This window comes from Pleuronectes platessa, chromosome 16 (genome assembly GCF_947347685.1).
Source record: "Pleuronectes platessa chromosome 16, fPlePla1.1, whole genome shotgun sequence".
Lineage (NCBI taxonomy): Eukaryota > Metazoa > Chordata > Actinopteri > Pleuronectiformes > Pleuronectidae > Pleuronectes > Pleuronectes platessa.
In genome coordinates this window covers 5,201,510-5,214,611 of record NC_070641.1, presented here as the reverse complement: position 1 = coordinate 5,214,611, position 13,102 = coordinate 5,201,510, and the positions used below count along the sequence as shown (strand labels likewise).

At 46.0% G+C, this 13,102-nt stretch overlaps 1 protein-coding gene across 1 annotated transcript; it reads left to right on the top strand.

The window, feature by feature from the left end:
• The first annotated feature begins 7,510 nt into the window (after nucleotides 1-7,510).
• Nucleotides 7,511-11,250, top strand: hoxb6a (homeobox B6a). Its single transcript, XM_053444489.1, has 4 exons — nucleotides 7,511-8,095; nucleotides 8,139-8,339; nucleotides 9,894-9,895; nucleotides 10,163-11,250. Exons 1-4 carry the CDS (start codon nucleotides 7,789-7,791, stop codon nucleotides 10,418-10,420), a joined length of 768 nt encoding a protein of 255 aa, XP_053300464.1. The 5' UTR covers nucleotides 7,511-7,788; the 3' UTR covers nucleotides 10,421-11,250.
• Nucleotides 11,251-13,102: the final 1,852 nt, after the last annotated feature.

Genomic DNA, 13,102 nt, shown 5'->3' with positions numbered 1-13,102 from the left:
AAACTGTGAGGAGCACGGGAGGGCCGCTCCTCTGCCTCTCTGCTCCGCTTGGCACCACCAGCGGTGCACACACTGACGCTCAGCCCGGCTCAGAGCTGCAGGTCACCGACGCAGCTCGGCGCTGAGACTCCCAGCAGCCCCCGGTGCACTTCTTCAAAACGCTCTGGTGCCATCTAGCGTCGTGTCGACAACAGTAGCTAACGCTTCCACACTTGCAAATGCAAACTAATACATCTCTTTCCCATGGCTTTGCTCTATAGGGCCATGTCAATACACAGGCACAAATACACTCGGGCGTACACACGCTATATGTCCTTCTAAAAGTGTCCCAGTCGTGGTTCCAAGGTGTGATGAGCTGTTGGCAACGTGTGTGTGAGTGAGTGAGTGGGTGCAGTGTAGTGTATGGCCTGTATTGTATCGGCTGTTGACAAACCGATGATGTGCCTGCGACTTGACTTTGTTGTCTTCCAGGGGAATGAAACCAGAGCGCTCGTGACGAGAGGCGCGAGTGTGTGTACGCGCACGTGAGCGTGTTTTATTAGTGTGGCGCGCACATTTGAGCCTTTTGTCTCGTTGGCTGTCGGCTTCCCCCTGTCCTCCTCTGGTGTAAACGGAGAGAGGGAGACAGATTTGTGGCATCGAGGGAGAGGTAGGGAGACGCTGCTCTCCCCCCCCCCCCCCCCCCCCCCCCCTCCAAGGTTAGGCCTGGCTGCTGTTACAATGAGGGAAATGATGCATGGACAGAGCCATGCGCGCACAAGAACACACAAACCTAAATGGTATGTAGGCATGGGTGCACGTGTGTTAGCTTGGGTATGTGTGTGTGTGTGTGTGTGTGTGTGTGTGTGTCCGTGTGTCCGTGTGTGTGTGTGTGTCCGTGTGTCCGTGCGCGTGTTGGGCCCAAGGAAACAGAGGCATAGTAGGTAAAAATTTGGTCAGGGTCGTTGTTTCGATCAACAGCAGCAACTAGCAGCTCTATTGTATGCGCGCGCGCGTGTGTGTGCGCGCGCGCGCGTGTGTGTGTGTGTGTGTCTGTATGAGTGTGTGTGTGTGTGTGTGTGTGTGTGTGTGTGTGTGTGTGTGTGTGTGTGTGTGTGTGTGTGTGTAAACTAATAACTCGTCCTTGCTCGGTGACTTCATCATCTTTACTGGCGCTCATCTGCAGATCTGCCGCGCAGCCCTTCAAATATATGCACTCAGGTGTGGGTGTGTTCATTTGTGCGTGTGATCATTTGAACGGCCCTTGCGGAGGGAAGCCTGGGGGAGAGGGGATGTGTGGGAGGGGGGGCAGTAATCCACAGTGTTGTGTTTAATTTATGAGCCCAGCATCATCTGACTTTAATCCGGCGTTCAAAATCAACTCCAGTGCATTAAGATCAGATGGAAAAATCAATGCCCCCACCACACACCCCTCTCTCTTTCTCTATCATCTATTTATTTTCTTCCTGACATCCATGCACCTCGATTCGATTTTCGGTGTGGTCAGATTTTTATTATTTTGGTATCAGAAGGGAACTCCCCTTTATTCCGTTTATTTACGCGGAAGGAAACTTATTTAAGTATTTTTTTATATCAACAACGTAAAACGATCTTATTGAAATAAAATTAAAAAAAATATATAAATATATATGTATACCTAAAATGCATAACCATTAGCGTCCATAAATAAAATAACAATAATAATAATAATTGTAAAAATAATAATTATACAATTCGACTATTATCATGTCACATTTATTTTCTTTAATTATATTTTGATTACAATAAGTGTTTTTAACAGGCTACCTTAATGATTCCGACGAAATGTTTCCCTGAACTTAATAACTTACATAATGTGGTGACGTGCACCTTAATGTGCGCGTGTTCGCTTCGTGTTATTTTCTCAGGAAGTCGGAGAGAAACACGCGGCCCTCCCCGTGATGCTGCATTCATCCGCGCGTTAATCTTTAACTGGTCCCGCGGCGCTGCTGCATGTGGCCGAGCGCTCGTGCCCACCGGTAACAGTCCGGTGAAGTGACCTGGAGCACGAGCGCACGGTGCCGTGAAGGACACAGGGCCGCCGGCTCCGGGCTGCCTGGAAACCACTAATACATTAAAGCGAAAAAGCGAAGAAAACAAAAAGCACCGGTCAGGCAGTTTCTTTCAGTTTGTTATTAACTCGTGCAGGAGAGGTCGGTCAGCACACACACAGACACAGAAACACACACACACACACACACACACACACACGCACGCACGCACGCACGCACGCACGCACGCACGCACGCACACACACACACGTTTCCCTGTCATACACCGAGCTGAGTGTCACCTCCGCTCGGCTGTAGAGAAGTTAAACTGGATTATAGCCTATTTCGAAATACGTAAAATTACGGAAATCACTTTTGAAATAACAAGAATCCATCTTCCATCCGACAGTGATAAATTCCTTCAGAGTGTTTCTGAATACATGGTCTTTGAGGTGTAGCCCGCTGGAGGATTTCAAATTGGTTTAAACAAGTTTAACAAGTAAAAATGTATTAAAAAAATACATTAATCGCTGACAGGCTAGCATGGTTTACAATCCAGTTGTGGCTAAAATGGATAAAGAAACAAAGGTGTGAAATAATACAAATCAGTAGTAAAGAGATTACAGTTAATACGGAGTCAGGTATTTTTTGCCTTTTTGTGAACCGCAGATGAATTGTACAGTGTGTGTGTGTGTGTGTGTGTGTGTGTGTGTGTGCGTGCGTGCTAGCGTGTGTCTGTGTGTTCCCTGTGTGGGTGTGCAGCACAAGATATTTGTTTATCTGCTGTTTGCTGCGGGCCTGTTTTTCACTTCACCACCATTCCTCGGACTTTACAAGGAGTCATAAACGGTCATAAAGCCATAAAAGACCCCCCCCCCTCTCTCTCTCTCTCTCACACACACACACACACACGCACCTACGAGGTGAAACAGAGCCATAAAGCAGCAGTGTCACTCCTTCAGCTTTAATTGTCGATCATCTCTGAAGTTGTTCAGATTCCTGGAGTTCCTTCAGCTGCTCGGTGCTGTACTCCCGTGCACTCTGACTTACTGCGCACAAATATAAAGCAGCCTTTAAAAGCAAACACCTACCATATGCAATTATCATTAGTCTAATACCATTATTATTATTATTATTATTATTATTATTATTATTATTATTATTATTATTATTATTATTATTATTATCGTTATTATTATTATTATAAGTAGTAGTAGTGGTAGTAGTATAACCGGTGGTCTCTCACAATGGAAGACACATGTCAAAACATCATCCTCTGTTGCTATTACCTTTTTTCCCATTTGCTATTGAGTAAGAGGCTTTAATTTATTGTAGTAAAATTGGTTGTGCAATTTTTTATGTTTTAAATTATCATGTAGAAATGTAAATTAAAGTAATGTAAGCAAAAAGCCCCGATGCAAGCTTTTGCAAGGCAACATGTTGGCCCCATCAGTCACTCAAATTATAGCCTAATGTTAAATTAAAGTTTGATTTGTGCTTACTTACCTACGGCGAGCGTTGAGGTTCAATTGTCGTGACTGTTACTGTAGAGGAGATGACGGTGAATGCAGGGGAAATACCACATGGTGACAGAAGAAGTGACCGTTTCCCTTTAAGATAACCTCTGTCCCTCTATTAGCCTATCTATTCCTGTGTGTCTCTCTCATATAAACTTCTGCTTCCAACCGGACACACTCCCCGCTTCTTCTTCAGCTGCTCCCACCGACTGTTTCCGCTGCTTGGTGACTTCTGCCCCGGACTGCAGCACACCTGCAATGACAAACACCGGGCCTCTCATTAGACTCCAGCTATAGGCTACACCACAGCTAGCATGCATGGAGTACTAATATTACATATGAATATTTCAAGGTGGTCCCATGATGCTGTTGCCCTCACATTTGCCTAATTTCGCAGTTTAATTATTCTACAGTGAATAGCACATTTAAGCTAATAGGATGGCTAGCAGCTTTAAATCTGTAAAGCTACTAGCGTAGATCTTATCTCACTTATAAGCTTATTATTACTAAACTGTGATCCAGTTGCCAAGCTTATATTCTCTGCTGTATTTTTTATCTGAATGCAACCTAAAGATTAAGTTAGAAAATAATCTAATGAATAACGCCATGTTTTTATCTGCACCTGTCATGGAACAATAATAATTTACCTGTCAAGTCTTAAAAAGCCTTGTTTAATTTATGTTGCATTTGACTGGAGCAGATTGGAATATTATTATCCATAATAGCTGCAGCTTACATATAGTTAACTTACTTTTACAGTCTTATAAACCCCTACAAATGTAACATTTGTTATAAACACTCAGATCTCACTTGCCAGGCTTTGACATTCAATTCAGCACATGTTAAACACGTTCTCCACAGCATATCAATCCCGTGTAGTGTTACACAGCCTCTGCTCAGTTATGAATGCGTCCACACAGACACACACACAGGCACATACACACACACACACTGCTCCGTGCACTGGATAAATCAGAATACGGCAGTGTTCTGTCAGAGAGCCACCGTCTCGCTCGGGGCTGCAGTGAGCGGGCACCACTGGTATTATGCCAAAGCCACAATCACGTTAAGACCGTGCTAATGCATATGGACTGCACATATATATATATATATATATATATATAATAATGGTATTTACCGTCCTGCGTGTGTGTGTGCGCGCGTCCCAGGCTGTAGGCCCTGCCTGTCCTGCCCCAAATGTTAGCGCTCATTAATGATTAAACCACAGGCAGCTCCAACACAATGCTGCTGCTTCCCGTTCCCACAAAGCGGAGAGGAAACGGAGCGTCCTGCCTGAGAGAGAGGAGGAGAGGAGGAGAGGAGGAGAGGAGGGGAGGAGGAGGAGGAGGAGGAGAGGAGGGGAGGAGGTGAGGAGGTGAGGAGGGGGTGTCCAAAATGAAAGTTAGAAAGAAAGGAAGAGAGGGAGAGATTCCCCATCTGTCCGTGTGATCCTACACAGACCGGGCTTTAAACTTATTATGTGGCTCCCCGCTCTGAGCGAGTGATACTTTTTAATACGCGGGAGAAGACGCGGAGGAATGCGGAGTGAAGTGAAAAGTAAAAATAGAGCCTTTGTGTGTGAGTGTCAGTCGGACAGTCTGCAGTGCGGCCGTGCAGACAAGTCAGAGCCTGTAGGGCCAAACTGGGAGAAAAAGACACAAAGAGGGGAGACTTATTTATGACCGCGATTATTTTACGACCCGGCGACAGAAACTCCTCTTGTAAGTGCGAATGAAAAGAAGGCCGAGCTCCTCTTTCTCCTCTATCCCGCCTTACTTTCTTTCTCTCCCGAGAACAAGACTCGGTAGGAAATAGGAGAGCTATGGAATCCTACTGTACAACTTAAAATAAAGGATTAGTTTTACACACTAGAAACTAGAATATTACGTCATGCTTTGTTTTTATTTTTGACTTTTGGAATTCATGAATTCATTGAGAAAACCATTACAATTAGCCAGAAGTGCGTCACAACAATATAACTGTAATGAGGGCTATTATTTTCATTAGAGTCTTCGTGTACTTTATGGTGTTGTGTAATAAAAACCTTTGTAATTATTGATGAATTGTACATAATGAGCATGGCAATGGCAAATTTGCTGATGAATACATTAAAACGAAAACATAACGGCTTGAGTTATTTTTCCTTACGGTTTCCGGTTAAGTTTTTAGTAATAATTCTCATTCAATTATATATAATAAATATATATATATATATATGTTTAATTTGTAATCCTAATTAATTTAGTTTAATAGAGATGGGAGATTCGGGCCTGTGCTCTGTAATTTTGTATTATTATTAGCCCTTTTTACTTAACTTCTTTCATTCATTATATATGTTAATCCTTTTGTTATTGCGTTAGTGATAGGTTAAAATATATTTTCCTTAAGGTTGTAGTATGAATCGTTGAGACTAAATGTCTATTTATTTCACGTCAAATGACGGATTTCGTCCGCAAGGTTACAATCAGCGTTTCGGAAATGGCAAAGAAGACTGTTTCTTTTCTTCCACTTTTTCTTCTTTCTGTTTCTTTTCTTCCTCTCGTTAAACATGTCGGTCTAATCAGTGTCACACGGAGAGAAAATAATAACTCACTGCACGTTGATCAGACCTGCTCCTGGAACACTTCAATTTTCCACAGGCTCCACAGCCCCTGGATCCAGGGTCCAGTGCAGGGGAGCGTCCACACAGCGGCACAGCACCAGGTTAACCCGGGTAATCTCGAGGAAATAACATATCAATATGTATCAGTTCATGATCAGAAGAAAAAAAACTGCCAGATTACAGGTACTCTGATGGGGATGGACACACACACACACACACACACACACACACACACACACACACACACACACACACACACACACACACACTCACACACAGACACCTCCCCACACTGTCCGGGCCCCGGGAGGGAGGCGAGGGGGGGGGGGCATAAATCTGCCCACCAACCCAAATTCTACCAATTACACATGTACAAACACCTCAATTATAGACATGCAGAGCTCACATTATAATGTAGGCTCACTCGCTCACTCTCTCACACACACACGCACACACACAAGGGACCACACATGACCAGTGCGCGCTCCCGGCTGTGATTTACGCTCGCCAAATTCATTTTAACGAGGTCGGTATTATCTGCAAAGCACCGGGAATATGTTTTATTATTCGGTTGCCTCTGGTGGTGCAGAAGCAAACACCCCACCCCCCCTCGCTCTATTACACGCACACACACATACACACACAAACACTACTCTCTCTCAGGGAGGGCTCGTGTGCGTGTGCTTGTGTGAGTTTTTTTTTATGGGTCCAACAACAGACGGAAGAAGACACGCGGGGAGAGAAAGAATCAATTTTACGCGCCGAGGATTCCGACGTGATTGTGCAATCTCACCGGGAACCGGAGGAAGATTAGAAAGAGACTGAATGAGATTTGGAAAGAGAGAAAGGGAGCAGGAGACTGAAGGAGGGAAATAGGAAAGTGGTGGTGGAGGTGGAGGGGGGGGGTCGCAGTAGAACCACGCACACAAACACACGCACACACACACACAAACACAAACACACACACACACACGCACACACTCACACTCACACTCACACACACGCACACACACGCACACACACACACACACACACACACACACGCACACACACACACACTTCCTCTCGCCAGCGAAAGGAAAAGGGGCGAACGAATGCCAGACACAGAAGCTCCCCATTGGTCAGTGTGAGGTCAGCTGTTCTCTACCTCCCCCCGTAACATCCCTCGTCACCCCATCCCGTCCTCTGCACTCACACACACACACACTCACAAACACGCTCTCTCTCTCTCTCTCTCTCTCTCTCTCTCTCTCTCTCTCTCTCTCTCTCTCTCTCTCTCGCTCTGTCCCACACTGGCACTCAGCCACCCAGATACACCCCCACCCCACCCACCCCCTGTCGTCTCACCCTCAGCCTCCTCACCCCCTCCTCCCGATCTGTGATAAACTAAGTGATAGCAGCAGCCCGTCGGACTGTCGGCTATAAAACACAACAAATCATAAAGTGCAGGCAGGGGAAGGCAGAAGCAGGAGGAAGGGAGGGAGAACCGTTAGCCTTTAGCAGTTAGCCTACTCCTCCTTCTTCTGCTCCTTCAGCGCGTCAACGTTGTTGTTGTGTTTGTTTCGTTGCCTCCCGTCCTCCCCTCTCCTCTTCGTCTCCTCTACTTCTCCTCTTCTCCTCTTTTTCTCTTCCTTTCTCTCGTCTCCTGCACTTTCTCCCGATGAGCTCCTATTTTGTCAACTCCTCTTTCCCGGTGACGCTACCGGGGACGGGTGGAGGCGCACAGTCGGCGGAGTCGTTCCTTGGTCAGATCCCGCTCTACTCGTCGGGATACGCCGCGGACCACCCGCTCAGACATTACCCCGGCGCCGCGGCCGTCACCGCAGCCGCGGCGGTGGCTTACGGCGCGAGCGGCGGCGTGCACCAGGAGAAAGCGTACCCGGCGTCCAGCTACTACCAGCAGGCGGCCAGTGGAGTGTATGGCGGGCACCGGGCGGCGGCAGCGGTGGGGGGGTGCGACCGGAGCCGGTGGCTGCGACTACGCCACGGCGGCTGCGGCGGCTGCGGCTGCGGCTACCAGCTTCTACCGGGACAAGGAGCATCAGTGCAGCCTGGAGGAGCACCAGCTCGCGCTGAGCCAGGAGGGCATGCACCGTAAAGCGGAGTGCGCGGGGCTGAGTGGGAAGGGGCTGTTCGGTGAAACGATGGACGACAAGCACGCGGCGTCAACCCCAATTTATCCGTGGATGCAGCGGATGAACGCGTGCAACGGTGAGTGTCTGCTTCTTCCTCTTCCTCCTCTTCTGCTCTTTCTTGCATATTTTATGATCCCCGTCATAAAACTGACGTTTGTTTCCGCTGTCAGCCCCACTGCTCCCTGCTTCCTCCTCCTCCTCCTCCTCCTCCTCTCCCAGTAGCTGCTTTATGATCCCCGTTTGTTGGCCTGTCAGTCAGTCATGTGCTCGCTATTTTATTATCCGTCATAAAAGCGGGTTTGTTTGGGTTGTAGCTCCTGTTACTGTATGTGACCTGCTGACCGACGCAGAGAGTCAAGAGAAGAGGAAGCCTGTCAGAGAGAGAGAGACATAGAGAGAGAGAGAGAGAGAGAGAGAGAGAGAGAGAGACAGTGTTGTGGGTGAAAACAAGGAGCAGATAAAGAGGACAGATAGAAGGAACTTCAAGCATGAAGTCTCTACTCACATTTCACTTTAAGTACCTCCTTGTTTTTTGTAAATACAATATTAATATTCTTCCAGGTTCCCAGTCCAGATTAGAAAAATAAAATCATCCCTCAGCACCTGCCATTTAAGGAGAGAAAATCTTTCTTTGCTTCTCCAAACTGTTGAAACGTGTAGAAAGCCATGACAGCTCCTTCCTCCTTCTCTTATCTCACATGTTTATTCATCACCCAACAGATCAGATATTAGTACAAGCGGACTTGCCAAGTTCCGAGTGAAAGTGAGACGCGTAGGGACAGTTTATGAGAAGCAGGGAGGGGATGGGGGGGGGGGGCTGATTTGATTTATTCGTCTCCAGAAAATAAGCACAAGTCCTTTTTTATGCTGCTGTGAGCAAAAAGAAGCAGAAAGCGACGGTGGCGAGCTGCTGCACTGAGGAGCTGATTGTCTTTGTTTAAGGGAGAAAACGGCCTGTTGAGATGTCGCCGCCTAATGTTGGATAATAGAGGGCTGCTGTTGTACGAATCCCTGCAGGACACTGCGAGTTATGACGGATGAGGTGAAAACAGGCAGAAGAGAGACACGCGGAATCAAACGCCGCGCGGGACTATAAATGACAGTCGAGGACGTAAATGGCAGCTGGAGAGAGTCCAGAGTGGCAGCGGGAACCCTGAGTGCCCCGCCATAATCCGCTTTGCCTCACTTTTTTTATTTATGGGTATATAGATATAGATGCGAAACCCCACAGCGCCAGGCACGTCCATACACGTGGAGCTGCTCTGAGATCGATACAGAAACCGAAGCTGCTAAAATGACAACACGCCGATTTGTTTCCCACCGGGAGCTGAGAGAGGCCGGTGTGGTTGAGGATGAGAGAGGGACTGAAGCCCTGGAAACTGATCCTCACCGGGGGAATTCCCTCTGAAATGTTACCATCCGTCATTGTGCTAACTAATCTGTTTATTATTTGTATTGTTATTAGTGTCAGTGTATTAGAAACAAGGCGCGTCTGTCTTCGCTGATATTAAAAAAAGTATATTTTATGCAATAGGCCTATAAATACTGTTTAAAAATAAAGCATTCTTACAACTAATGTTAAAAATATATTTATTTATTTGTTTTAATTATATGTTTTATATTTCTGAAGCAGTTCAACGCAATAAAAAACGCAGAGACACATACTGTGTACGATCTGAATCATACACTGTACTGAATGTATTTGATTTAGGGTTGAATTGTAACTTTTTTTTTACCCTCAACTTGGCAGAATAAATTACAGTATGAATACAATACTATTGAATAGAGCAGAATAGGCCGCTCTGAGGGTGACGCAGTGCTCCGCGCTGTTGTCACCAGGTGCAGTGTTAGTCTGGTCCCAGTTAAAGTGTAACCCTCTCCTCCCTCCCTCTCTCTCAGGGACCTTCGGTAGCCCCCGGCAGGCGCGGCCGGCAGACCTACACCCGCTACCAGACCCTGGAGCTGGAGAAGGAGTTCCACTACAACCGGTACCTGACGCGGCGGCGGCGCATCGAGATCGCGCACGCGCTCTGCCTCACGGAGCGGCAGATCAAGATCTGGTTCCAGAACCGGAGGATGAAGTGGAAGAAGGAGAACAAGCTGATCAACTCCTCCTCTTCCCTCCTCCTCGTCATCTTCCTCCACGGTGAACGGTAGTGTCGAGGAAGAGGAGAAACGGACGGAATGAAAGAAGGGAAAAATAAAATAAATAAACTGATGTGAGAAACATAAAAGAAGAGGAAGAGGAGAATGGATGCGAAGACATGCCTGTTCAGTCCTCCCCCATCTCAAAGTGCTGTCCAGACGTGACTGGTGTGAAAACTTTAGGGCTAAAAAAAGTATATATAAACATTTTCTTTTTTTTTTACCTGAGGAGGGATGAGGGAAAAAACGAGAGCGAAATAGAGGTCCCTCTAATGTCGCCAGTCACTAAACAATTTCATCCAACTGCTTCTTTGGACTGTGTCTGCCTCTCTGTCTCAAACTGGGAAATAATTTGGAGGGAGAAGGAACCGCCAGACTGTGGAAAGAAAAGAAAGCAAGAAAAAAAAAGAGGGGTGAAGTGGGGCATTGTGTATTTAAAAAATACAACAAAGTAACCTGCAACCTAACGGGGACGAGCTGCTCGGAGACACAAAAATTCCTTGTTGCATTCCAAGAAAACCACCTAACTTCTTACTTAGATTTTATTTTGTTTGATGTCAAATGTACTTCTTATCTGTCAGGCACTTGCTGTGAAGCTTTAGGACACCCCCCTCTCCCCCCCAAACCAAACGATCTTATTTTGTAAACGTGTGTCGTGTGTGTAATATACCTTTCGAACAAGCCCATACACACAGCACGGGTCACCTGAGGAGTGTGTGTTTCTCATACGGTGTTCATATTTAAACTGTATAGAAATAAGCAACGGAGAACCCACCCTGTACGTTGAAAATGATGTAATTTTTGGTGGTGGGGGTGTGATTTAACCTTTCCAGCTGTTTTACTTTTTCTCCAGTATTTGCGCTATAATGGGTTGATGGGGAAGGGTGTCGCGGGGGGCGGGGGGGGGGGGGGGGGGTAGCCTACTGATGTTATTCGCCCAAACTACCTAAAACGTTCAGGAAAGTGTATATTTTATGGATTTTTACATTGTTGGTTTATGTTAGTGTCCTTGTCAAGTAATTGCGTATATATACTACCTATGAGAAAATGCTCAATAAAATGTAAAGAAAGTATCTTTCTGTGATTTTCTTTCTTGCTGGTAAATAATTTGAGATTTGACTCAAGCGCGAGCTGTTTTATGATGTAATGGCTTACTCACCGACGCCCGCGTTCGGGACTCGTAAACCTTTCAGATTATTTGCTCGTGCGCGTAAAACGGTCGCGCACATATTTTACGGTCGAGGCCGAGGGGCCACGGAAAGCGCGGAAGCGAGCGAGCGGCGGTCCGGTGGGGAAGTGACAGGGCGCGCGAGCCGCCGCCGGACTCAACTAATTGATGACCAGAGCAGAGGGAGAGAGAAAGTTGATCTGTCCTCGAGCCGGCCAGACACACACACACACACACACACACACACACACACACACACACACACACACACACGCACACACTTCACCCAGACAAAATGGACAATGTCCTCGTGACCCCTTTGAACTCTGCTTGTCCTCTGAGTGACTCTCGAGCTCCCACTTCACGTGACCCCTGCTCTATCTTCTAAACGCTCTGAACAAAAAAGACACAATTACATAAAAGCGCCACTTTAACGATACTGAGCTTGCATATATATAATATATATATATATATATTTCTGGTAAAGAGGCCGTGCATGTTTTATTGGTGTTTTTCATAATAGCATGTAGAGAAATTCAGCTCCACTCCACTCAGTGTGCTGACTATATTGAGCTGGACATATTAAGCTTGCCAATAAAAGCCTGTTCAGATGTAGAACATGGTGCCAATGCAATATACAGCACAGATTGTCAGTAAATAGCCCAAGTAATGAGAAAATAAAACATTTTGTGTGTGAGAGGCAGTAAGTTCAGATTTAACGTGGTATGTTTCACTGCTGTTAGCCATGATACTCACTGTGCTTTTAGCAGTGAGACTAGGTTCAATAACAGTAAGCGAATTATAAAGTCACCACCAGATGAATATGATATTGAAACATTATGCGGTAGAGTGTGAAGAATGTGACAAGCAGAGGATTTGGATGGGTTTGTGTATTCATTGCACAGGTGTCCCTCTTCAGAGGCTCTGATCACGCCAGGGTTTCTGATTTGTCTCCCACAGTGAGAATGTCCACTGTAAGGTGAATATGCTGGCAGATGTTCTCTGTTAATCACGATGGTTTAACTGAGACTCAGAGGACTCACTTCACTGGTCGACACACAAAAAAATGCTTTTCGTACTTTGGATGAAGCGTGTTATGTTTTTTTTTATTTTGTCTCAGACGACGATTATGTTTGAAACAGGTTTGAGGATTTTGAAAAGCTGCTTTGTTTTACACTACGACTTTCTTTGGGTTGACTTTAAAAACGTTTCCCATGACCATAAGGTGAAAAAAAAAAAAGGAAAATCTGTAATAATTTAACTGCAGCTGGATGAGTATGAAAATCTGAAGCATCTTAACATCTGTGCACAGCTGGACATTAGGATACAGATTATAATGAATCATGATCACATTTGTGCGCTTAGTGTTAGAGCAAAATCTGCCATGAAGTCCTTGATTTTATCCATAAGCAGTATGAGCGGAGGGATTCAGACCCTGAGGCCTGACCTTCCTCTGTGCCATCGAGCAAACCGTGGAGCCAATAGAAACATAATAACGGTGGAACAAAAAAAGTGGTATACAAAAA